General features: G+C 41.7%; 2 protein-coding genes across 11 annotated transcripts in view; both read right to left on the bottom strand.

Moving 5' to 3' along the window:
• Positions 1-902: 902 nt before the first annotated feature.
• On the bottom strand, positions 903-22093 carry NSUN3 (NOP2/Sun RNA methyltransferase 3). 5 transcript variants are annotated; one of them, XR_007903322.1, is made up of 9 exons: positions 21875-22093; positions 20610-20719; positions 19269-19612; positions 15693-15847; positions 15050-15171; positions 3751-3984; positions 2366-2404; positions 1544-1645; positions 903-1074 (listed from the first exon to the last, which is right to left on the bottom strand). XR_007903322.1 is itself a non-coding variant. In XM_051780248.1 (6 exons), the coding sequence occupies exons 1-6, from the start codon at positions 21977-21979 to the stop codon at positions 3723-3725; spliced, it is 1098 nt and encodes a 365-aa protein (XP_051636208.1). In that variant the 5' UTR covers positions 21980-22093; the 3' UTR covers positions 3247-3722. The 5 variants fall into 5 exon arrangements, 4 of the variants coding, with proteins under 4 accessions (XP_051636208.1, XP_051636209.1, XP_051636210.1 ...); XM_051780248.1 differs by lacking the exons at positions 903-1074; positions 1544-1645; positions 2366-2404 and having other exon boundaries at positions 3247-3984; XM_051780249.1 differs by lacking the exons at positions 903-1074; positions 1544-1645; positions 2366-2404 and having other exon boundaries at positions 3247-3984; positions 21896-22093.
• Positions 22094-24757: 2664 nt separating this feature from the next.
• The window catches only part of ARL13B (ADP ribosylation factor like GTPase 13B), a 38081-nt gene continuing 36073 nt past the window's right edge, over positions 24758-26765 (bottom strand). For all 6 annotated transcript variants that reach the window (XM_051780240.1, XM_051780243.1, XM_051780244.1 and 3 more), the window contains one exon: positions 24758-26761. In XM_051780240.1, coding sequence (XP_051636200.1) covers positions 26685-26761 — 77 coding nt within the window. In that variant the 3' untranslated portion in view covers positions 24758-26684. The remainder of the gene's footprint in view (positions 26762-26765) is intronic.

Raw genomic sequence — 26765 nt, 5'->3', positions numbered from 1 at the left:
CCCGCCCTCCCCCGGCCCCTCCCGCCCGTCCCGCCCCGCAGCGCCGCTCCCGCTGCCGCCCTCGAGCCCAAGGAACGAACCCCGTGCCCCCAGCACAGGCCGGTCCCTCCCCGGCAGCCTCGGCAGCGCCGGGAGCGGCCGCAGCCCCCGCTGGTCCTGCTCGGGCACCGCCCCTCGCCCCCAGTTCGAACCCCAGAGAGCCAAGATTTAATCCCAGCGCCGCAAGATCCCGCACCGCCCGCCTTCGCTCTCGCACTGCGCGCGCCTCGCCCGCTTCTCCGGGGCCCTCCCTCACATTTCGCCGCTCCCCCTCCGCTGCCTTTTCGGCTCCCTGGGGTTCCCCCGCCCACCTTTTGGGGTCCCCTTCGCACACTTTAGGGGGACCCCCAAGTGATGGGGTGGAGGGCGGGACGCGGAGTAAACCCCGGGGTGCCCAAGAAGAGTTGTATTTCTCTTTCATTTCACTTGTTATTTTATTGCCTTCTTAGTTTGCTCGCTTTTATTTTTTCCTTTAATTTTCTTCTGTATTTTTCTATTTCCTTCTTTATTTCCCAATTTTTTTATTCTCTTTATTTTTCATTTTCTTTTCTTTCTCGTTTGGTTTTTATTTTTTTTAGTTCTTAGTCCTCCAGAGAGGAAGAAAGAACACTGCAGCTCCTCTGGGCCACAGAAAGGCTCCCCTGCCCTTCCCTTAAACACAACGCCTGCCAGGAGGGCCCCGCAAGCCCGCTCCGCTCCTGCCAGGCACCGGGGCTCACCCCCAGGGGGGCTTTGCCAGCACCCAGTGGAAATTCAAATTACAGCCTGGGCAGGAAATTCAAATTACAGGCCGGCAGGACCGCTCCTGGCCAAGGCCACCGGTCCGTGCAAGTCAGACCACCGACCACCCGGGGCTGGGGACTTCGGGGGCACGCTTCCAGCTTTTATTCTCCAGAGACTCCAGTTCTTCCTGGCACCCCTTGCTTCAGTCTTCCCCTGTTGGAAGAGGTCACTTCAGTCTTTCGAGGGGCCAGATTGCCAAAGCCCGGCCAGTCCGTTCCCACGAGGAAAGGTAGCTTTGTCTCGTACAGGATGCTGAGGGGGGAGACACAAAATAAAAGTTTAATTTAAAACAACTGCCTACAATAGAAAGCAATTCAAACATAAGGCACACAAGACTCGTGCAAATCTGAATACATTTGACTTCAAAGGAGAATTATTTCCCTCTGCACCTAACAGAATGTCATTTTCACCCAGGTCCTGCTTACCATCGTCGAACAAAACATGCTGACAAAATTTTTCCTGATGACAGTGGAGAGCTATCAGAGCACACTGTACAGGGAAGCCGAGGCTGCCCCTGGATCCCTGGAAGTGTTCCAGGCCAGGCTGGATGGGACTTGGAGCATCCAGCCGGGGATGAGTGGAAGGTGCCCCTGCCCATGGAAGGCAGGGTGCCCTTTAAAGGTCCCCTTCAAACCAAATCGCTCTGGGATTCCCCTCCAAAATCACTCCCAAAGAGACACAGCAACCAAAGCAGAGGGACTGCACTCCCAGCTTTTCTTACCTGCAGGCACACACAGCACAGCACGTTGGACATAAAAGCCACAGGGTTAGTCCTGCCAGAGGCGTCCGGCACACCCACGGCGACCGAAGGGAAAGAGGCAGCCTGGGAACACGGAGTAAAAGACACCTTAATTAGGACTACACTGAGCCATAGCCAGGTCATTCCCACAGACAGCTTCACCGTCCAGTCCCACAAAAAGCACTGACCTCCCAGGGCCTCAGTTAGGATGGCTCCTGACACTGACACCTCCGTTTGCCCCGGGGGGTCAAGAATAACATGCCTGGGAAGAAGTCACCCCCAACAACAAAAAGGGAAAATTAGTGAAGCACGGGGTCCTCTTCTGACTAGATTGCCACCAGCATTCCAGAGCAGATGACACGACTGTTCTGTTACAGACGAGAAAAGCCTGTTCTCCCAAACAAACAGCGAGGAGATTTATGGGCACGCCTGAAAATCTCCTGTGAGAAATTTGTAACTAAGAAGTATGTGCTATCTTGAGTTGAAGGCATCAATTTGACAGACACTTAGTACAGCAAACTCTTCAGAAGAGGAATTAATTGCTGCCTATTTGAACAGCAGGGGAGAGAAAATGACACGTCTAATAGAAGACAAGAAAAGCAGAACTGGAATCAGCAGACTTTTCTTCCATCTCTCCCGAGAAAGTCTAGTTTGTCTGTTCTAATAATTCTATGCCCTTTTCTACATGAAACTTAGAGCAAGGCTGAAAAAACAACTAGAAAACACGGAGAGAAGCTTTTTAGAATTTCACGTGATTTTCCCAAACCGATGCCAGAAAAGCAGAACTCGGTAGAATGTACTCACCTCGAGGCCTTTGGTCTTTTCTTCCCTAAGCTTCGTCACCTGATTGAAAAAGCAGAGTAGACTCGGTATTTAGGCTCCCAACAGGAAAACTTCCCCTTCATTTCCTAAAAGAAACTACATTAATCTGCACAGCTGCAGGCGCGTGTCCAGCTGTTAAAGCCTTTCAGCTTTTCGGAGGGTGAGAATGCCCTGCTAAGGAAGGCTGAAAACTGCTCGGAGCCTGCACAGGTCCAAGAGCCCCTTGATTTTGTCTGTGTGTTGCGGTTAGGCCCTTGTATAACAAGGAATGAATGATGCTCCTCGTGGATGGTGAGACAAAGAGGTTTATTTCAAACTCGCGCGCCCTTTTATCCTTACATATCATGTGACTTTCTTAACCAACCCGTCGGCAGCGGCATGCCGCTTTTACCAGATGACCGACATTCGGGGGACCAACAGGCTTTTCCCTGACGATCCTAAGGTGCTCCGCGGCTCGGGTCTCCGAGCTGCAGGCACGTCTCGCCCAGGGAGCAGTCTCCCAGTCAGACTCCCCGCTTTGATGTTGCGTTGACCCTCTCGTCTCTCTCCGGTTGCCTGCTCTGACCTCTCGGCTTCTTCCTTAACTCTTTCTTCTCTTCTTCCGTGCACTACCTAATATTTTTCGAGCTCGCTAAACTAACCATCCGTCTCTTAGATGCCACTAAGACCACGGGTTATTGACGTCAGGGTTTTTTGTGGTTAAAGATTCCCAAGTCAAACTAATAGACCTGATAACCGGAAACTACCACTTGTATGCCTGATCCAGGCTAAATATCTGCTTAATATAAGCTAAATTTGTCCCTTTCGGATCGCCATATGTAGCGGTTAGGCCCTTGTATAACAAGGAATGAATGATGCTCCTCGTGGATGGTGAGACAAAGAGGATTTATTCAAACTCACACGCCCTTTTATCCTTACATATCAGGTGACTTTCTTAACCAACCAGTTCACTAACTCTGGGGCATGCTCCTTGGGCTCTGTACCTGGGCACATCCTCTGTGCCCCTCAGACCCGCCTCCCACAGGAAACTCCACCACATTGGGCCCTATTCTAGAATAAAATTCCCTTGAAAATAATACAAAGCTCCCTTGACTTCACAAGGATTTCACAGAGGCCCACAAGTCCAAATTAGAAGACACATTGAGTATTTTAAGCCAAAATAAGTTAAATATCTAGCTTCTTTTTTATTAGGCAGCTCTAAATTCAGTTGCCTTGAACATGTTTATTAGGCAGCTCTAAATTCAGTTGCCTTGAACATGTTCATATACACATCCTATACTCTAAATCAATATTAATTTATCATATATTCCTTACAAAGAGCTAACAGGCACCAGGTGGACTAGATTTTCTTTAATTTAGCCACGTACATTGGACCCCACGCTCTCCCTCTCTCTGGAAGCACCAGAAGTTCATGCTGCTGCAAGCCATCAAGAAAAGTGAATTCCTGAGAAACAGCTCTGCCCATTTCACTTATATCCACAGGCATAACATTGCTGCAGGAGTTTAGGATGAGGTTTATCACATCACTGTTTTCTGCCTTTGAGAGAGTGCACGTAGAATACACCAAGGATCCACCAGGACGCAGTGCTTTAATAGCAGACCTGAAAATAGCAACAAAAAAAAAGAAAAAAGGGAAAAAAGTCAACATAAAAGTGACATTCTGGCGTGGGAGAACATGTAAGGACTTATAAATCTAGAGTGTAAATAAATACGACAAAAATAACACTATGAAAATGTCTTAACAGCATATAATTGACTGTACAGGAAACTACAATTTTGTTTTCTCATTTATTATTGTACTCTCAGTTAACTGAAGGTGTTTTTTACACAGCAGTGACAACTATAAAGCAGCATCCATTCAGAGCTGCAGAATGACAGCAGCTTTCAGACAATCACATGCTGTGAAAATGCTGCACCTGTGCATACAGAATGGGTTACACCACATCAAACGTGTTGGCAGGATCCTGAGCTGGCTGCTTGCATGAACAAATATCACAATGTACACTTGCACTAATGGCCTGAACTAATTACTGGGTTGTAATTTTAGAAACATTTCTGCAAATTCTGCAGCTTATTTATCAGGTAAGAGGACTTGGGGGTTTCACTGAGTCCCTACTTTTCAACCTGATTTTCTAAGGATCATATGTTCTTTATGTGCCCTTCACCACTGACCTGTTGACAAATTTTGACTCAACAAAGGCAAAATAGTGGCTTAAAGCCTGAAAGCTTTATAACGAGTGGTGGGTGAAGGGAACAGAGGTTCTTTATCACTTTACCACTGAAACTGAGTTTAAACAAACTGCTTACTTTGCATTAAAGCAGATCTGCAAAGTCCTTATTTCAGCAACATAAAATATAACCCATGAGAGTTAGAAGTGATATTCAAGCCATATTCACCTACTGCAAATTAAGAAAGTAAGGAGAAAAATCCAAAATCTTGCACCACAGAAGAGCATTCTTCAAATCTAATACCACCATATTACTAAAAGAGAAAGCTACAATAAAGGTTCATTTGCTATTAAATCCCATTAAATTATACATTTTGGAGCCTTGAAGGACATATGGCTCAAAGACTGAACTGTAAGCTAATATTCAAGTAGATACTACTGGGCTGAAGCAAATACCACATTAAAATACAATTGCTCCTTCTATTTGTTTAAAAGCAAGAGAATCTGAACAAGTGAATGATGTTACTTAGCTTATGAATATCAGAGAGTCAACAAAGGTAAGGGCTGAGAGGACTGCAAGTGAGTCACTGGGAATTTAGGAGGTGCAGGAGGTGCAGGGATACTGGAAGCATGGATCACAATGACATAGTCACACTGTATGGAAAGACACTGAATAATCACAGATTTGTAGATATTACTGACAATTCTGTGTTCACACTCATACCCCAGAAAAAAAATGTACTGGGAAAAAATAAAAAGAAGAAAAACAAAAACAAAACAAACAAAAAACAACAACAAACTCTTCAAGCTAGATGAGGTGAGCAGCCTCCAAATGCAGAAAGTCTGATTCCAAGCCCAGACAAACAAATACAATGCCATTGAAACAGCATTTCCTCCAGAGACAAGCTGAGAACTTCCTAAAGGTGATTTCTGAACAAAAGCAGCTGAGAAAGGAAAGAAGAAAATATAAGGGGGAAAACATAATCCCTTTTAACAGAACTGGGACTTTTCATGAAAAGAGTCAATAAAGAAAAGCTTCATCACAAGCAGGATCAAAGCCAATCAGAGATCAAAGCTGCACTGAAAGTCCTGTCCGAAATAGGAAGGAACCACCAGGACAAATTACTGTTTCAGACAGGTGAAAACTAAATCTGCTTCTCTTGGGAGTATACACATCACCTCATTTATTTTATGAGTCTTGAGTATGTCAATCAGCAAGCCAAGTATATACTTTACTGAAGTTTATGCTTTTCCAGTTTTAGTAAAAGAACAGAGCTCTCTCAACTGATGATGCTGTAAGAAAAATAAGTGTTTAATGCCTCTGTTGTATCAGTAAAAAGGTGGAGAGTGAGCAGATGGCTGGCACATTTAGCCTGAGTGAGTAAGCTGTTCAAGTTCAGTCTGTTACAGGTAAAAAACAGGTTACACTGCACTTAGGTAGTCTAAATATTTTCAATTTAACTGGGCCTAGTGGACTCATTCCAGGATACTTTGAAAATTAGTAGGACATATCACAAAACTGCAAGCTTATCTCACATCTCTGAGTAGCTTTTGAAAGCCTGCAAAATGTTTAAGAATGTTTCTGTCACAGACAGGTATAGCACAACATTTACACTGCCACCTTGAGACAGCAGAAGAGAGCAGCTGTAATCCTAATGTCCTCATGCCTGTTCTGGCATCTAAAAGCATTTTTTCACTCATGTAACAGATCCTACTTTCTGGTTTTCACATTAGAACTCAAAGAGAACAGGGCTGAAGTCTAAATGGGCTCTCATAAAGTTAAGCTGATCTTATTATTATCAGAATCCAGTTAGATAACTCATTTTTGACAAAATTTTCCCCTCCAGCTACACCTTTTCCATGTGTGCAGCAGTGCCAAGCCATGAGAGGGTATCTAGAAATGCCTGAAAATGTTCTGACCAGACAATCAAGATATACTTTTAGCACAACTGATAATTTTACTCACAGAAGCAGATAATGGCACTCCTTTCCTACCTATAAGGCAGGTAACTATATAAGCATTTAGACAAGTGAGAAAATACTTTTACCATATATATAAGTAGTTGAAGCTACTGCTTACAGGGTTAAAAGCCTGGAGACTTGGTAAGTGTCCTTTACTTACCATACAGAAAGTAACATATAGCCATATGAAAGCAATTTTCAAAGGCACCATGCTCCTACAACTGAGTCCACCAGAGCAGCACAGGCCTCTGAATGCAAGCTTGAAAATCTCACATCAAAACTTGTCTAAGCCTCCTCATCTGGTGAATCTGCACTGGCACATGACCCAAAAAGGTTGGCCTGCTCACTGCAGGTGTCTTTATTCTGAACCTAAATCGTGAACTAAAATATCTGAGGAGAATTACTTTCCACTGCAAGGTTAATCAATGTATCTATCCATCTTGTCAAGTCCAGCAACACTTGTTTCAGTGCCTGTGCTCAAAGTCAGCCCTGATGAAGCCATACTTAGCTTTTGATAAACCTGCACTGAGCTGCAAAGTTCAAAGTGAAGAAGTGCCAGGCTGAAAGTCACAGAGTGAGACTCCACTGGGCGAGCAGATTCAGGGAGTTTGGTCCTCTCCTCATCAGCATGACAGAGAATTCAGTCATAAGGGAATTTGTCCAAATAAATTTAAGGAACCAGCCTTCCTCTCTAATCAGTGGAGAGAAACAAGCGCATCCAAGGGATAGGCTGGACATGAAACAGAACCCACCACTGCTACTATAACTCCACCATCTAAGGATGTAAGATTCCTCTTTCACTGGGAATCTTGATTATGCCCCAAATCCTTACTTAAAGCGCAATTCTTAGTTTAAGAAATTTAGTACCTGCTATAGGGTACTTTGTAACTTCCAAAACCAGGTTTCAAATCTAGCATGATTAAAAAAGATGCCAGGGCAAATGACCCTGAAGTACTTTTTCACTTTCCTCCTATTATAATACCTTGTTTAAAAGTAAAACACATTAGCTAAAGGTAGTTAATCTGCAGTTATTTTTCTCTTACTAGTACAGATGTCATTCATGTTCATTAAATAACTAAAACTTTCAGCTTAAATATAGATGATACTTAACTTCATCATTTTATTTCAGGTACACATATTTACTGTCATGAATTTTACATGTTTACAGGCACTAGTACTGCAAGGTTTCAAGCTTCATATGGAGAAACATGAGAACACACATTAAAAGCACTGGAAACTTTTCCTGGAACCTCCTGACTTGTTCACCTTTCCCTACAACCATTTTTGATTTAGTCAACTGTTTTCTGGGGTGCTGAACACAACTTTAGTACAGACCAGCATATCGCAACTTAGGCTTTAGTGATAGCAAAGGGTCTGAAATTTTAATGACATTTTCTAATCAACAGTTTGGAATTACAATAGCTGGAAACCTGCACGATAAGAGTGAGATTCACTGGCACATCATTCTGCAAAAACTTCCTGATGCTTCTCCACACTTGCTTTGAACTCCTCCCATTATCAATTTATAGCCACCAAATTCACCTTTAAATCTTTCCAGCACTTCAGCAGAAGACCCATCTGTAATCCAAACAAAAAGGGGGGCTGATGTCCATCCCATTCAGGAAGTTCTGTGAAACAAGTTAACAGGTGCAGATTGCTCTCCTCCTCATTCTAAATGAGGTTTTACAACAATAAAGCCAAACAGATAAACAAATAACCCCCCAAAGTATTAGCAATACATTGTGTTTTTGCAGGGTGTGTCTCTGGGTACAAGTTCAATGGCAGATATTGTACTGTGGAGGTGAGAGGTACAAAAGATGGATTAATCTATCCTAACCCCCTGTATTACAAGAGTAACAGATAAGACTTTTAAAAGAAACACATTAATTTAAAGCTTTTTTTTTGTTTATTTCTCAAGATTTACTAAATTAGGGAAAACAGAACAGTATTATTGTTTAATATCTCAGGGAAAAAAAGACCATGCTAGAGCCAGAATTCTAAGTCCAGAAAACTCTTTTATGCCACTAAAATGTAGTTAGCCAGAACCTAAAAAGAGGATTTTTCCCACTTACAGAAAATTAGACATGAGGGGCTGACTTTTTCATTCTAAAAGTCTTGGTGTTTCAAACACCCTTGTAAAAATGGGCAGAAAAATACATATATTTCACACTATAGCTACCACCTGCATGTCCAGCCTACTCGTCCCGTGCTTGGGTTTGTGTTGCATGCCATTGGAAGGATCAGTATTAATTATGTTAATCACCCAACTATTTTCAGTATTTTCAGTATTAAAGTAAAAAGCTTACATATTTTTTAGGGCAATTTTAAAATATTACAACACTTCAACAGTGCCATCTTTTGGCAGCTAAGATGTATTTCTACTCAATATGCCAGATAATGTCTTATCAGAATAAAAAATGCCGACCTTTTTAGAAGCGATTTGAGAACAAATGCATCTCAAGGACACAATCTTGCCATGTGCTCTGGGATGTCCCTTCCAATCTTATCTGTTCTGTAATTTGCTTTTATCCTCAATTCTAATACTTTTTATTAACTAAAGATACCCACGTTACCTTTTTCCTCTTACAAGAGTCCAGATACTTTGTGGTAACATGATGTGCATGTTAAAGATTTTGCTTTTATTTCTTCAAACAAAGCCAAAATGACAAAGAAATTCCTCCTGTGTCAAAATACCATTTTTTTTTGTTTTTTGTTTTTTTTTTTAATATTTTGTGATGGGCAGTGAAAGAGGTGCACAAGAGAAAGTTCAAGTACTCTCTCCACACTCCGAGCACCTACTCCTCTGCTCCTCTAAGCTTTGCTACTGCAGAGAGACATTGCAGCTCAGAAAAACACAGTAGCAACAGGAAAATCATGAAAATGAACTGAATTCTTCTGAATTAAACTGAACTATAAGTAGAAGTAGACACAGGCACCAAAAAATCCTAAACCAAACAATGAAATCCCCCAAATGTAGTCCACTGTGACAAACCTTCGATTCTTCTGCCATTTCCTCATCCTAGAAGTACCTTCTTAACTTATACACTCTCACAGGTCCATCTCTCTTCCCAAATTAAACTTATTATTTACAAGAAGAAAAACATACAGAGCCCAAGCAGAACCTTCTCAGATACAGAAGGGAGAATGAAAGACTTTTAAAGCCAACCCTGCCCCAGCTTCAGGGTTAGAGGTTTTCCTTACTGCTTCTGAAACACACACACACAAAAAGGACTGAAGGTGGAATTAAAGCAAAATTCGTGTCTAAACTTAAATATGTGATCCCAAAAACAACTGACTAGCCATTGGGTGGCTTATTTGTTTATTCATGCAGTTATTTATACATCCAATAAACTTCGTTTTCAACATTTTATGAGCAACTTAATCTGTAAGTTGCTCTCAGGATGTTGCCAAAGGCTTAAGTTCTTAAAATCAGAAACCATTTATTTTAACCCCCCCACAACTAAGAGTACACAATTCCTCTTCTAGATGCATGTGGGAAACTCTACATTTCAGTGAAAATACAGATGGCACTGAATGAGGGAAAAGAAATATCATGATTTTTCCAGTAAATCACAGTATTTACTACTATGTGAAAAAGACTCTTTTTTTTTAACAAATTGTACATATTCTATGAAACCTCATCACAAAAAAATTTTGTGAAAACATCGGACACAAATAAACAAACTTGCAGTTAAAAGCTGCTGTTTTCTCTGGTATGTGAAAATCAGTGATGTGGTCTCACAGACACACTCATAAGTTTAACCATTACATTATTAGGTATTCAAGCTTAGCCCTAACATTTAATTTCTGTCTGAGACCTGATAATGCTGGGAAAGTCACTTTTGGGAACCACTGTATGCTAGCATTTAGCATCAGGAAATGACTATTCCTTCCTTACTTTGCAATTTGTTTTCTGCATGAACACTCCAAATAATAAGATTTGCAGTTCTTGGATTATAGCACTCAGCAGGGATGCTCTGGTTTTGGTACTAACAATCATTACAAGTCAGTGGTGCCCTCAGTGCTTATAAAATCTGCTGTTCAACATTTATGCCACTTATTTACATTTCAGATTTCATTCAGACTGGAGTAGGAAGGTTGTTGCAGCAGTTTCAACACTTCTTCCAGATCTTCCTTCTCTGAAGCATCTATTCACTTAAATAATTACACCCTATTGCAAACCCTACTTCCTTCCTTCACTTTTCTCTTTGATGCCCCAGCTTCCCCCCCCCCAAACAGATCAAGAAAACCAGATTACAAGTTAAGCATTTCTTTAATTCAGAAGAAGGGAATCTCAAATTTTAGGCTGAGTGTTGCTTGATAGAAATACAAATAGAACCCCACTTTGATTTCATTCTTCTCATTTGTATGTTATTCTTAATACTACTGCTAAGCTGAAATAATGCTTGGTTCTTATACTTCAAGTTTTGTCTTCAAATCACACAACATTTCATAGAATCATGGAACGTTTTGGGATGGAAGGGACCTTAAAGCCCATTCAGTTCCACCCCCTGCCATGGGCAGGGGCACCTTCCACTATCCCAGGTTGCTCCAAGCCCTGTCCAGCCTGGCTTTGAACACTTCCAGGGATGAGGTAGCCACAGCTTCTCTTGGCAACCTGTTCCAGGGCCTTACCACACTCACAGTAAAGGATTGTTTCCTAATATCCAATCTAAACCTACTCTCTTTCAGTCTTAAACCATTCCCCCTTGTCCTGTCACCCCATGCTCTTGTAATATACTTCTAACAGTACCCTCAATAAAATTGTTGGGATTCAGCCTTAGACTTGTTTTTCTTTTGCAGATACAGGAATCAAGGTGAGAAACGCCTGGGAGCATAAAGCACCAGGGAACCTGAATCCATAAACCAGTACAGCCCTGCGTGAGCTGAGTCATGTCAAAAGCCAGATGAATGTTAAGTTCAGCCCTTCCAAATATTACTGGAAGTATCTGAGATGGGATTCAAACTCAATTTTTTTAATTTACAATTATGGACCCTACCCAAACTTGAATAGAGTTGCATTCCACCGTTTTAGTTTTGCTAAACTTTTAATGCTCTTGTCATGTTTAGCCTTTTCTGATCTTGTTTTATCATTTACCCTTTCATGTGGGATCTGAGACATCTTTAGTATTGCGAATTCATTCTAAAGTGACCATGTAAAAAGAACAGTAACAATACAGTGGACAACTATACATCAAATATTTTACCCAGTAACCCTTATAATACCTACCTCTTGAAATTAACCATTTATTTCAAATGCTCCAAAATATTTTAAAAGACCAAAAAAAAAACCCCAAAAATCAAGGGCACACAGCAATAGATTGATTGACCTACAGAACTACTCAGACCTATGTTGAGCAATAAGATTGAAATTACCATCCTTTTACTACAATTTACATACCAAAACTATTTTGTCCTTCACAATCTAATTCTTATTACTGTTGCAAGAGTAAAATATATTTTCAACAGAAAGCTTTCTCTTGATTTAGGAATAATTCAATTAAATCTGATTTGGGCTGGCAGGAACGTATCTTTTTTTAAAAAACAAGGTTCCTGCTGTCATGAGTTCTCCAGGACTACAATCTGGAATGATTTATACAAATTCTCAAAATTTCTCTGCATGATATATGCTTTCTTTTGGTACAGGTTCACAAATTGGATTTTGTATGTCAGGTATTGAAAAGGGAAAACAGAAACAGGTCAGTGTTTTAAATGTGATTGATTTCTTCAAGGGAAATGGGTGACATGATGCATTACTGCAATAAGATACTCATATTTCTGTTATAAATCACAGGCTTCTGCTAGGCTTTTTTCAACAGGAACGCATGCAAAACTATCTTCAACTGCTGCAATGGGAACTTTCCATAAAAACTTTGTTTCTTTTGTTTGCAATATGTTATTTTTCCCTCAATTTGCTTTGACAGATGAACTTCAGGTGTGACTGTTACTTTGCAAATAACATTCAAGTTTAGAAGGTTCTATTGAGAAGTCTTTTTTTTAATCCCAAAGAGAAAAACCGTGGAGTTATAAATGCTTCCCACATGCCAGCCTATGGCTGGTATCATTAAAATGTGTAATGCATGACAGCCTTGATTTGGATTTTTGGGTGGATGTTCATAAAAATAAACAAACAATCCTCTCTCCCTCACCAAACCTCACACTGTTTTATTTTTTCTACTCTATTGATTAGAATCAGGAGTCTTTCTGTACTACTGTGGTAGTTTGGTCTAGGCCTTCCTTGGTGACCAGTTTGTAACCAAGGAAGGGTCCAGATTTACCCGGTATTCCCTACGATTTTTACGTAAGCCAGGCTATAAGAAGAAAGGAGGAAAGGCCTTTGCTCTCTTTCCTTCTGGTGGCTTGGAGGTGCAGGTTCCCTGTTGTTGGGTCTGTCATTGTTGGGGAGCGAGGCCTGGTCAGGCCTTGCTGACCTTGGGACACAGAGGTTGCCGGCGATCGTTCCAGAGCGACTTTCTGTTGTCCCAAGGAGAGCAGTGAGATATTTCTTTGCTAACTCTTTTAGTTGCTAGATCTCGGGCTACTGATTGGGATATATATATATATATATATATATATATATATATTTTATTTTGGTTTTGTTCCTTTTCCCTTCCCCCTTCCCTTTCCCTTGTGAAATTGTATATATATTTCAATTGTATATAACTGTAACATAAGTGTAAATATATTTATATATATATTGCTTTAGCTGTCTCTCTCTCGTTTTGGTTTTCTTGGTTGTTTTTTTTCCCTCTTCTCCCTGAGGTTTTGCGGGGAGAAGGGACTTCTTGTGGTAAGGTTTGGAGACTTGGCAGAGAGCCAGCTTCAAACCATATCAACTACAAATAGTCAGCTGCGTATTAAATTCAAGCCTCACGTAAAAATGTACAGTAGTGGACTCAATTTCTCCATATAAAGAGCTCAGAAGCAAATTCTGAAGTAGTGTTGACCAATGACCACAGCGATGGTTGGTAACCAGCCCTGACTTACAGCTCAGTCATCAAAAAGACTAATAAATAATAAAGAACCGTAAGGGATAATTCTGTGAGAGAATAACAATAAGAACAAAAGGATTTTGGAGAAGAATGTCCAGCTTGGTAGGTGTATAGACTGCTTTCACTGACAGGTAAAAAACCCCCCACTATTACAAATTATGTCTGCTTTTGCTTCAGTTGTGGAATAAATCCAAAACCATTTTAGTTGTGACACCAAAAATATTTTGACATTGTACTAGACTGTTGTGAGTCATCTGAAAATGGGCATATATTTGAACAAGTGAGTTAAGACAACTGTAGGGTTTACGCTGATGACGCTGCCCTTGTTGCCCACACAGAAGCAGCTCTGCAGCGTTTAACATCCTGCTTTGCAACGCTGCTGAGCTCTTTGGGCTGGAAGTCAGCTTAAAGAAGATGGAAGTTCTCCATCGACCTGCACCTCAGGAAGTCCCCCATCATCCCCACATCACCATTGGTCAATCAGAGCTCAAATCAGTCCAGCAGTTTAATTACCCAGGTAGCCTCATCTCCTCAGATGGTGAGATTGACGGGGAGATAGACAACAGGTTAGCAAAGGCATACAGTGCTTTTGGAAAACTCCATAAAAGAGTTTGGCGAAATAAACACCTGAAGAAAAGTACCAAGATCAGTGTTTACAGAGCCATAGTGCTGACTACTCTCTCATATGGATCTGAATCCTGGGTCATCTACAGCCACCACCTGCGACTCCTGGAACGCTTCCATCGACGCTGCCTCCGAACAATCCTGAACATCCACTGGTCAGATGATGTGACCAATCCATCTGTTCTAGAACAGGCAGCAGTCACAAGCATTGAGGCCATGTTGCTGAGAACACAGCTGTGCTGGGCAGGGCACGTCTCCAGGATGAAGGACCAACCACCCCCTCCCTAAGATCGTGCTCTGTGGTGAACTTGCCACTGGCTGCTGCAAGAGAGGAGCCCCGAAGAGAAGATACAAGGACTGCCTGAAACAACATCTCAGCCTTGGCCATATTGATCACCATAACTGGTCTACTCTGGCCTCCAATAGGGAGGTCTGCAGACACACCATCTACAACACTGCTGATGCTTTTGAGAAAGCACACAGGATCACCCTTGAGGAGAAAAGACAACGCAGAAAGATTCGTGTCTTGCAGAATTTACCACCTAAGGAGTCTTTCTGCTGTGCCTTTTGCAACCAGACGGGTCTATCTCGTATTGGCCTTTTTAGCCACCAGCGTGTTTGTAACAAATGTGGGTAGAGCCCTTCCCAAATCTTCGTTCACAAAGCCCGGCCATGACATCAGTAGGGTAGTAGAGGACTTGGGGCTCACTGCTGATCTCACCCCCCCCAGATTTCCACACTCATATTAACCCAGATTCACTGTATATTCTAAAAAGCAGCACAACTACATATTCTTCACTTAATTTTCACATGGTGAATCATGGTTTTCTTCATTAAACAATGAAAAATCTTGTGTCCCTCCTGGTAATTTTTATTCATTATAAAAAACTACTTGAATAGCTTTCTTTTTTATTTCTCACCTCAGAAGCTGGAATTGTAAACATGATAATTCCTTCCTTTGGATCACCCTGAGTGTAGCTTGATGAATATCAGAAGAGAAAAGCCAACTTCTATCATTTGAACAAGGAGTATCAACCAGTACCTACACAATAAAAGCAAATAAGATCATTCATAATAAAGATACTCACTTTCTGAACACCATGTGCTAAAAATCTATTCAACTTACTTCTGCAAATACTTATAAACACCCTTTTTATTTTCCATTTTCAGGAGTGAAATGATCCAACTGCTATTTTGAGATGTTTTTAATTGAGTTATCAGGTGAGGAAGTAAGAAATAAGTACTCCAAAAGTAAACTCTACCTAAGCAGCTCTCACTTGTTCCCTTGCCCTTCCTAATTACACATCATGCAAACTAATACAGCTACAAGGTCTTCAGAATTCACTACCAAGGCTGAATGGATAACATCACCTAACACATGAAAAAATGCACAACAGGCTTCATATTCATAAAATGTTTTCTGTGGCTCTGCATATCCTGTACATGATTTGTTCCCCTTGATAGGTCAGATATTTTTGTGGGGGTCAGAAAAAAAAATTAAAAAGACAGTAGGAAGAAAAAGAATCAGAATGGAGAAATACAATTTGCTAATAATAACGTTACCTTGTCATATAATTCAGGCTTAAGATCTCCAATGTGTCTGCCATCCAGTTTGGAGACCATTATGGAGTTAATCAAAGGTCGTGGGATGAAGGATTCTATGGTCTCTTCCAACCATCTTGCCCTCAAATCATCATATTCATTGCAGTGAAACTGACCTTGGAAAATTTAAAAAAAAAAAGACAAAAGAAATAAGTCTTTACGTTTTTTTTCTATTTTTACAAACATAAGGAGTTAGACCGATTTTAGAAGTTCTACTGCTTTGCCATGACTAACTCAGAGCTAACACCTTATAAGCCTGTTACTGCACTTTTTAGAATGCTACTGTATTTTTATAAACCTAAATTTCAACATGCTTCTACAGAGCAAGCCATAAATATTTACAGACAAATGCTTCTGTAGCAATAGATTTCTACAGCAAAACAAATTCGTTTAATCACAACCCGTATCCAAAGACTAGGGCTGAGTGCCTTTCTGGGCTCCTTGAGCCACTGTCTAAATGAAGTTGTGGTGGTTTGAAACTCCCAAGAATCTAATTTTTAAGTTCAAGCCTCCCCTCCCACAGTGTGCCCCTGTGAGAGGGTTTAGTGATGGTATGGACTTGATATCTTTTTCACCCCATGTGGAGAGTTTTCAGACAAAACACAGCCATTCATTATTGGGGGAAGGGGAAAATATTTACAAAGGTTTATTTACACCCACATATATATTTACATTAAATTAAATTTCTCCTCTTCTTCAATAAAAGTCCAAGAAGAAAAAAGTCTTTCTGTCACTTCTCAGGCCACAGTTCCTTCATTTCAGTTTTTTTTGTGGCACTGGTTAGTGTCCTTCATTTTCCTGAGGCAGCAAATTCAAGTATAGCAGTCAGGATTTTTGTTCTTACTTTGTGGAAATTTCAACCCCAAGCCCGAGCCTTCGGGGGATTTCCTTGTAGATCCTCACTCCTCTTAGGTTAGAACATTGAAGGCAGCTTTCAGTTCAGTCTTACCAATGCTCTTTTGCTCTGTCTCAGCTCTCCAGCATGATAGAAGCAGCAGCAACAGCAGCAGAGGGCACGGCCACCTCCTCTGCATTCTGTCCTGGCTCAACTCTCAGGACAACTCCGGGTTTTCAGCTCCTTTCTCCCTCTCTCCAGCTGCTGCTGCATTTTGGGACTCCCTAAGGGTTTGGAAGTCCACCCCTCCTCTTCAGAGAGTCTCTGTTTTTTGGGAAAATAATACAGTCTTACCCCAAACCAGCTCTGTTGAGTTTTCCTCTGCTTTGTTGCCAGCTCTCCCTCCTGCAGGAACATCTCTGCGTCTTTCAGCTTCACGTTATCTCGCTGCTCCTGGCTGCCTTTTGGCTTTCAGCCACTGTTGTCTCTGTTCAGGACTGCTCCACTGCTGCTTTCAGTGTCTTCTGCTGCTGCTGACAGAAAGGGAACTCTTCCAGCTCTTGATTACGGGACCTGGTCCAGCTTTGACACTATACTGGGTCTCCTCTGCCTTGGCTGGGGGCCCTTGGCCCCCAGAGGGGCTCACTGCCCCCCTGCCTCCTCGTGGCTCAGATCATGGCTACCTACCTTCTAAACTATCTTCACCCCCTTCTCTTCCGTTTCTGTGGGTGTGTAATTCCCGTAGGGCGCACGTGGACTATTGATTGGATTATCAGTGGGGCAAACCATTACTGCCTCAGAGAAAAGGTTTTTCAAACCACCACAGAAGTACACACCCCTTATTATTTAATTACTTTTGAAATAAATAAAGCATCAGTTTCATGTATCCTAAGCCCAGCAGTCCAACCCCTTATTTATTTGAAATTTAAGCTAGAAGTGTTTTAACAGAAGCCTTACTTTTAACAGTGTAGTCAGAGTAGTTACCACTTCCGAATAGTGACCCCCTGGTCTTGTACTGCCACAGTCTGAAAAGGGGGGGACGGGACCATGGCACAGCACGGGCCCGGGACACAAAGGTGGCACGCAGGTAGAGAGCTAATTCCAGCGTGCACGCCGTTTTTATCAGCTCCGGAGGGAAAGGGCCAGAACACAGGGCAGAGCAGGAGACAGACAGGTGGGGGGACAAGCCAGGATAGAGCAGGAGACAGACAGGCGGGGGGACAAGCCAGGATAGAGCAGGAGACAGACAGGTGGGGGGACAAGCCAGGATAGAGCAGGAGACAGACAGGCAGGGGGACAAGCCAGGATAGAGCAGGAGACAGACAGGTGGGGGGACAAGCCAGGATAGAGCAGGAGACAGACAGGCGGGGGGACAAGCCAGGATAGAGCAGGAGACAGACAGGCGGGGGGACAAGCCAGGATAGGGACACGGCACAAGGGGAGGAATGCAGGAGGAACCAGGGGAGGAAAGGGCAAACGGGGGCTGTCTCCTGTCTGCAGCTTCTCCAGCCAATGGGCAGAGAAACAGAGGAGCAGGGAGGTGGACAGGCCGGGACACGCCCGGAAGATACAAATTCTGGGGGAACATCCAATGTGTGTATACATAATAACTGTAAAGCCTGCATCATAAAGTCCCTTCAATCGCTGTACATATTTTTCCATTTCTGGAATCGTTCCCATTCCGATTCTTGGTCCTCAACATCATACTCATACCAGAAACACAGAATGATACTCTTCCTCTTATTCCTGGTTTCTAATTTTATAAAATTTCTATTTTCATGTCTCCTCAAGTTGTCCTACAACAGGTTTGCCACAGACGGTACATCTTAGCATTCACTGAGGTATATTAAGAATTAAATTCCTTACATTCTCAGCAACAAATTGGTCTCTCCAGAAGCAGCCAGGGGGTAAAAGTGGGTTGGTTTTTTTTAAACCTTTTGAAAGGACAATTCCTATTTAATTTACTTCATTAGCATCACCTGATTCCTCTACAATATGGAGGGAAAATCAGTTGTAATCAAGTAATGGTTTCAACAAGAGCATAAGGTGCTGTGACCACTTTGAGACAATTATTACCCAAACTAACACATAAACGTGGAAACAGTAATCGCAACTTGCTTTAACTCCCTGGCCCAGAAGAACAGAGCTGCTGCTTGCTGTTGCCTTCTAAAGTGTGATTAGAGTCCTTCTCTAACATCTAGGTGGCTTCAGACACAGAGCTTATTAAATCCTGATACAGAGCAATTCCTCACTATAACCTCTCTCCCTCTGCCTATAACTTGCCCATTTAATTTGTTATGCTCTGTTTTACATCAGTACACTTAAATTCATTGACAATATTTGCACAGCATTGGCCAAACAGATAGCAGAGGAAAAGAAAAAAAGAAGTATTCCAAAATTGCAGATTACTTTCATCCCTGTGGCAACAAATATACGTGACTTTAAATAACTTCTGGAGAAGTACCAATAAGGGAACCAGCAGAGAAGAAAACCACAGAGCTATTCTACTGCAGACTGATGGACAAAAGTAACTCATAGTTAAGTGACTACTGTATTTCTCATCCTCTTTTAGGTAAACCGAGTTCATAAAAATTTTATTAAACAGCGTGGAACAACTATTGTTTTTTGGGCTTTTTGCCCCCAGCCTGAATCATGTATTGAAAACAGACACAGTGCCAGTGATCAGCACCTGGATACATTACCTGGACAGGCACACTGCAGGATAGCCACTGATTTACCCCCAGGTGCAGCACAGAGATCCAAAACATTCTCCCCATCCTTCACTTCCAAGGCCAGCACCGGCAGCAGCGACGCCGCATTCAGCAGGTAATACTCCTTCAGTTTACCAGCCTGATGTTTCTGAGCAGGGAATCTCCCAGGAGTTCTCCTGATGTAGCACTTCAATGCTGCTGGAAGATAGGGCAAACCTCCTTGGAAGGCAGGGTGATACCCCTGCACACACAAGCTGTTCTCCAGCTCAGTGCATGGGCTGAACCTGTTCAGCAGAATGGAGTGCTGCCAGCACAATGGGGACGTGAGGACATCTCTACAGGGAAAAAAGGAAAAGCTACTTAATAACCTGACAAATAAGTCAAGTTATCGTTTCCAAGAAACCCTTTACTTACAGTCTCACCACTGGATGATCCTGGTGTAATCAGAAATTAAAACATTTTCGTTAGATATGATTAAGAAGAGTACACAGGAAAATAATTTTAATAGGGAATCAAGACACCATTTTTTCTAATTATTGCATTTGAAACACTTAATTTCTTCAGAGACAAGATGTTCTCCATTTTTCTTAACTCTAATAAATGACTGCAAAAGATATACATGATGAAGCATAATGTTCTTTCCATCTACTTCCTACTTACTTCCCTGGGGGCAAAGAACGACTGCAATATGAGCTGCAAATATCACAGCAAAAAGAATCACGTCACCTTTGCGAAGGCCATTCTGGCCAACACTGTAATATGCAGTTTTTACAGTTTTTCTTTTTTACATTTTATGTTCTGCAAACACCGGGCCAGAAAAACTTAAAGCAATAGATATTCCTGGAAGACAGTCAGAAAGCAGTGCTTATGTGGTAGAAACATGCTTGTTTGCTCTCCAGTTCACTTTTTCAGGTCTATTTCGCATGGATTTCCCCCCTTTTCCATTTGAATTCCTCTTAGCAATTTTTCATTTGGTCTCAAAAAATACTCCTCAGAAGTATCCACTGCCTAAAGCAGAGAAAACACTGATCCAAACTAAGAGAGTTTTTAAGTTGATTCAATTAAACTGAAGCTATACACCTATGCTTTTTAATAGATATATTAAAAAAAACAAACAACAATGAAGGCATTTAATTTAAATTACTTTTTAATTCAAAGAGGATAAACCAAAGAGGGCACTCAGAGGAATTACATGGTTTCTAAGACTCTGAGCATGATTTTTCATTTCAAGGAATGTTCTTTAGCAGCGGTGTGATCAAGGCCCAAATTAAGAGACAGCCATTAATATCAATTCCTCTCTCCTCCCTTCCCCACCTCCCCAAAACAACAGACCTGACACTGCTCCATGCATTTCCCAGTTCTGCCGTGTACTGCTTGTCAAAGTGATCCAGAATAACTCGACAAATTTGCTTTTGAAGTTTCCCTTTTGTTTTACTTTCCAGCTTTGGAGAAAGGAAGGAAAAAAAAAAGAAAAGTAGTAAAAACAAACAAATGAAACCCTCCTTAATTCTTCAACATGGTTAAGGACATTCAAATATCAAGATCACAGGAGATGTGATCAAGATGTAACAGAAATTTCAGAGAGTGAACAAGTTAAGCTGGAGTACACTCTTCTTCCCTGCCTGTGAAGAAGTCAATCAAAGCTTGTTGCTATCCCTCCATATCCACTAATAATACTAATAATGCTAATAATACAGTAGTTTCTGGGACTCTGATCTACCAGGAGCAAAATAAGCAAGGTATGATTATGATCAGTATGATCAGCTCTGCCAAGGTGTAAACCAAAAGAATGGAATTAATTTGAACCGTTGCGGGAGACAAGCTGAGTTAACCCGCAAAGCCCCGCAATAACTACTCCAGGACTAACCAAAAGCACTACACTTTTTGGGTTTTAACCTCCTAAATTTTGCATGTAAGGGAGGGGGGGGGGGGGGAGAACTTTCGGTTTCTAAGTAAACTCGTGCTATCTATAAGGAAACCCCCAAAGGTAAACACCTACATTTTGCTGGATATTTTTTTGCCCCTTAACGGCACCCAGCAGCTTCCTGACGATCCCCATGGAACAGGCCCAGCTGACGGAAGGCAGAACCCGAAGGACTAAGTTCGGAGCTACTCCTCTTGCCTCCCGGTTCCTTCACCCGGCACCGAGCGCGGCAGCGGGGCCGGGGCTTCCCTCCCGTGAAAGATCATCCCGGGCTCGGCACAGACGGCAAGGCTGGGCACCAGCAGCTTTCCGTACAAGGCAAGAAAACCCGGGATGCCCCCGCTGGTTCGGAGGAGGGATCGCAAACAGGGCCGCTCCCCCAGTCCCGCCGCGCAGGAAGAGGCCGAGCGCCGCTCCCGCCGCGCTTCCGCCTGCCGGGCCCCGGCGCGCCCGGGGTCACTGCTGCCCTGCTGCCCTGCTGCCCTGCTGCCCTGCTGCCCTGCTCCCCTGCTGCCCTGCTGCCCTGCTGCCCTGCTGCCCTGCTGCCCTGCTGCCCTGCTGCCCTGCTCCCCTGCTGCCCTGCTGCCCTGCTGCCCTGCTGCCCTGCTGCCCTGCTGCCCTGCTCCCCTGCTCCCCTGCTCCCCTGCCCTGGCCCTGTCGGCCCATCGCTCACCTGTCCCGGCCCTCCGCTCACCTGTCCCGGCCCATCGCTCACCTGTCCCGGCCCTCCGCTCCCCTGCCCCGCTGTCCTCCGCGGCACCAGCGCCCGCAGCCGCATGGCCGCACCCCCGGCGGCACAGCGGGGCAGGGCAGGGGCAGGGGCAGGGCAGGGGCAGGGCAGGGGCAGGGGCAGGGCAGGAGCAGGGCAGGGGAAGGGCCCCCCGCCCCCTGCGGTCTTGCCATGGAATCATGGGTTGGGAGGACTGGAAAAACCGTCTAGTCTCAACTCCCGTGGTTCGAGACACTTCGCACTAGAGCAGGTTGGTCAAGGCACCATCCAAGCTTGGCTTTGGACACCGTCGGAGTTGGGGCGTGCACCACCTCCCGGGGAACCTGGGCCAGTGTCCCACCACAGTCACAGTAAAGAATTTCTACCTAATGGGTGTAACCTGAATTTCCCCTCTTAATTTCTACCCATTACATCTTGTCCTGTCACTACAGTTCCTGACCTTTATGTTTCTTTAGTTTGGACTTTTGTTGTTGTTGTTGGTTTGGTTTTTTTTGTTTGGCTGTTTGGTTTTTGTTTGGTTGGTTTTTTGTGGATTTTTTTGTGTGTGGTTTTTTTGGTTTGTTTTGGGTTTTTTTTTGCTTTTGTTCTGCTTTGGGATTTTTTGTTCTGTTTGTTTGGTTTTTTTTGTTTTTCGGGTTTTGTTGTGTGTTTTCTGGTTTTTTTTGGGGGGAGTGTGTTAATTCATTTGGGGTTTTTTGGCCTTTTTTTTTGCTTGGTTGGTTAGTTGTTTTTGTGTTGTGTTTTTTGTGTGGTTTTTTGTTTGTTTGTTTGTGGGTTTTTTGTTTCATTTGATTTTGGTTTCTTTGTGATTTTCTTTTCTTCCTTTGGGAGTCTGTACTGCCATCCTGCCTCCTCTGCCTCTCCAGGAAATAAACCAGGATCAGGCAGCAACTGGATTCTCAGTCAACTTACAAAACTGATCCTCATCTCAGCACCTGCATCCCAGGGGCTGCTGCCATCCCACCCCACCCACCAGTCAGGACTCTGCTAGTGCCTTTTCACCAGAGCCAGACTTCTGGCTGGTCCAGGCTTTGCAGCTGCTGTCTAGCTGCCCAAGAGCCTCCTCTGAACCACAGCGGGGATCAGCTCCAGCTCAGCCTGCTGCTACTGCCATAAAAACTGATGGAGACTTGAGAATTATTCCCACAAGTATCTTCCATGTGTTTTCAGATAAGCCATTCTCTGGAAGGTGAACCAGGGCTGAAACGAGCCTCAGAAATCCAGACTGGAAAGGGGAGCAAAGGTCATCTGTATGATAGTAGGAGAGCTATCCTATAGATAAATATTTGAGTTTCAGGCAGCTACTCGTGAAGGCTAAGAACATTTATGCCAATTACCATCACACTTGAAAGCTTATTTAAAAGGTTTCAATCAGGACTGTGACAAAGGGCCTGCAGGCAAAATGGATACTTCCTATGTATCAAAGGTGAAAGGAAACCTGAAAGACTTTCGGATAAATGAGTTGTACCAACAAATACAGAACAAAAGTGGTATGAAAAGTACAGTTCTCCGTGGCTGTAATTCTGCCAAGGCCAGTATCACAGAAGAAAATATATACAGTAATTGAATTTTACAGTACCAATGAAACAAAAAATTATGCTGAGTACCCTCCCCCTAAATCTAGGGCTTAAAGTACTTCAAGCTGAAAGAATTCCAAAAGGTAGGAATCTAACAGACTATGGCAAAGTTAGTGGGTGGCATCCTGAACTTACAGTGTCAAGCTTTCCACTAAAATACTAGAATATATTACTGGAAAAAATACTGCTTGAATCTTAAAGGAAAAAAAAAAAGCCTGTGCTGATTACTTTGTTACTGTCCATCAATCTTTTGTAATGTGACATCATTAGATCCAAAAATAACCGTTTTCAGGAAATATACTGTTTTCTACTGGAGAAGAAAATTGTCATGAGACCACTCCAAGCAATCTTATTTCAAAAGCCACCTAAAGTAGCAAAACCGGGAAATTGTTTTTAAGTGACAGAGGGGCCTCCAGAGGATCACAGTTACCATCAGAGATGTGAAACTAAATCTACTGGATATCAAATATACCTAATTTTAATAATACAATTATAGCTATTAATGTGCATTTAAAACCTTTATGAGTAAGGTCCTGTGGATTCTCGGTTTTAACTAAAAAGGAGGACAAGCAGAACAACTGATTTTGATGCACTGATTCTCCTTCACATTAATTCAGTTCATGAGAATTATTAATCCTTATTTTAGAAGATACCTTTAACTTATCTTTAAAACATGTACTTAAAATGTCGCACAGACAATGCAAAATGTTCTGCTTATACAGTGCATTTCTGTGTACTTACCACTCCTGTATTTAGGTACAAATACTCTCAGCTGAATTCACTGACACATTTTGGAAGTGATATTATTGACAACAAAAAGCATCAATCTTCTAATTTGTGCGATAATTACCTCTCAATTTACTTCTCAAATATTAAAAGCACTTTATATGTACACATATACACATAACTTAGTGCCAATCTATCAATATATTCTAAATTTGACCACACTGCTATTGCAAAAATATGCAGAAATTCTGTCTATAAGGTCTCTATTTTGTACATTTTAGCAACGTGAGACTTGCAGCCCTTAAATATTTATGACCATACTTGCTTCCAAAAAAATTGTAAATTTATGATAATACAGGAAACATGTTGATGCTGTGCATTAGTTTTATTCCATATATAAATGTCAGCTTGAGCAAAAAAAAAAGTCATTGTTGTATAAATTACTGAAAAAAAACCCTACCATAGTAAAATACAGAGCATAATAATAGACAAAACTGTAAAAACCATTTCTGAGTACTTTGGTCACATATTGGTAAAATTTATTTTAAAAGCAAAATCAAAAATGATACATGTGTCCACACACAACATGCATAACACACAGTTCATATGTATCAACACCTGACATTTTAGTTTCTCAGGCATTGTTACAACAGCACATTCAGCTTTGTTTTCAGTAAAGACTTTGATTCATTTATTTTTGATGGGAGGTAAAATAAAAGGGTAATACACTCCTAGAAACTGAAGCTGTAAAAAAATAAGTATAGCCTTTAAGCTGAAAACTTAAGTGGTAACAGAGCTACAGTTAAAATTGAGATTGCACACATAAACATTTATGCAACCTCCCCTCCACTTAATATTGTGTTTGTTTCAAGTGAAAATGACCAAATTCTGAGAATAATCAAATTATGTTACGCTATTAGAATACAAAAAAAGTACTCTCATGTAGTCATGTACAAAGTGCTTCATCCTTTCACTAAACTTGGACTTTACCTCTCCACCCATTCCAAACTTATCTCAAGATGGATTCCACCCCCCCCCCAAACACATTCTGTAAAAATCTTAATAAAATTTAATTTTGATTATTATGGTGGATGTCTATTTGTGCAACTCATTGCTGTAAGGGGCATATGGCAAAGATTTCCAATATCAAAGTGCTGAACATAAACATTGCATTGCTTTAACATCTCCTGAAGTAATTTGGTATTACCATGTTACTGAAGATGGAGAGTAATATAAAATAATCAATAATGAAATACTCCTTCTTCAAAAAAATCCCTTTGAATGGGGGTTTCATCCTTACTGTAACTAAGTGGCATAACAATATACTTTACACAAGACACCAATTGTTGTCTCTAGTGTAAGAGGAAAAACATTTAAACAGGAATATATCAATGTGTAACCCTTGTTGTTAATTAATCACTTGTATGTGATTTTTTTTAAATGTAGATAAATACATGGAAGTATTGTTTAAATCCTTAAAACCCTGGGGTTTCTTTAGTTTTCAAGATGGTAATTTAGTGTTATCGAGATTAAACCCTGTTGGAGTTTATCTGCATATTGGTTGATTCAGTTTTCCATCAAAGTTCATGACTCAATTAGTGCAAAACTTACACTATGTGCAATTTTCCTGTATGTTGTAGTAGTCAATACAATACCCAACTAAATTTTTTTCCACAGAATTTATTACCTATGTCAGATTCAGTTAACAAAACAAAGAAAACAACAGATAAGAAAACGTTCAGACAGTTCAAATAGCAATATTTTGTATAAAATGTAGTTATTTTAAACTTTCTGTCTTACTCCTTGCTTCAGGTTGCCAGAAGTATGAAATACTACACCTAGAAATATAATCCCTAATAAAGGCGTTTTGCTACTGTAAGTCAAACACACTGTATTTATATTAACTTGACCAACAGCTTTCTAATGCTTCCAAGGTATCACTTTATTGGTAGCAGCTACCCATGTCCACTCAAACTTCCAAATCATTTTATAAAAAGGTAGAAAAATATACTCAATATTTGTTTAGCCTTTCTATAGTCACCCTATCATACAATGAATCTTACAAAATAATTTATGAGCTGAAAAAATACCAACAACTGCACAGCACCTGGAGGAAGGTCTCCATGGGCCGGTACAATCCTGTGATCTTGAAGTTGTTTTTCTTCAGGTTTATGGACATGTATTTTCACAAGTAAATATTCAATACCATGTTCACATCCATGGACACACAGACCTTTCTTATTTCACACCAAACCCTGAAGAAGTGCTGGTGATGTGGAATGACAAGATCAACTAAGTTCGAGAGAACAAACTCCAGATTTAATTGTCACCAAGTCATTTTGTAACATGCTGATAAAGTGTCACTTTAAAAATTTTCCTTCAAGGGCAAAAAAAAATGTTTCTGATGGAATTTTTTCATTTTGTGGTTTTAAATTCTGTTTGGGATCCAGTTAAGCAATGACATCATGGGTGTCACTGTTGGGTCTTTGGCGTAGAGTCAGCGGGGGCAGAGGCTTTCCATAGAAATCTGT

Source organism: Manacus candei, unplaced genomic scaffold (assembly GCF_025592945.1).
Source record: "Manacus candei isolate 608988 ecotype Guabito, Panama unplaced genomic scaffold, ASM2559294v1 h1tg000014l, whole genome shotgun sequence".
NCBI classification, from domain to species: Eukaryota; Metazoa; Chordata; class Aves; order Passeriformes; family Pipridae; genus Manacus; species Manacus candei.
This window is presented reverse-complemented; position numbering and strand designations above follow the sequence as displayed.

Coding starts and splice junctions, on each gene's coding strand:
- NSUN3 (XM_051780248.1), bottom strand. CDS start 21,979: ATGCGGCTGCGGGCGCTGGTGCCGCGGAGGACAGCGGGGCAGGGGAGC. Junction 20,720..21,874: donor TGAGCGGAGGGCCGGGACAG/GTGAGCGATGGG, acceptor CTTTCTCCAAAG/CTGGAAAGTAAAACAAAAGG. Junction 15,172..15,692: donor AGCCTGAATTATATGACAAG/GTAACGTTATTA, acceptor TTTATTGTGTAG/GTACTGGTTGATACTCCTTG.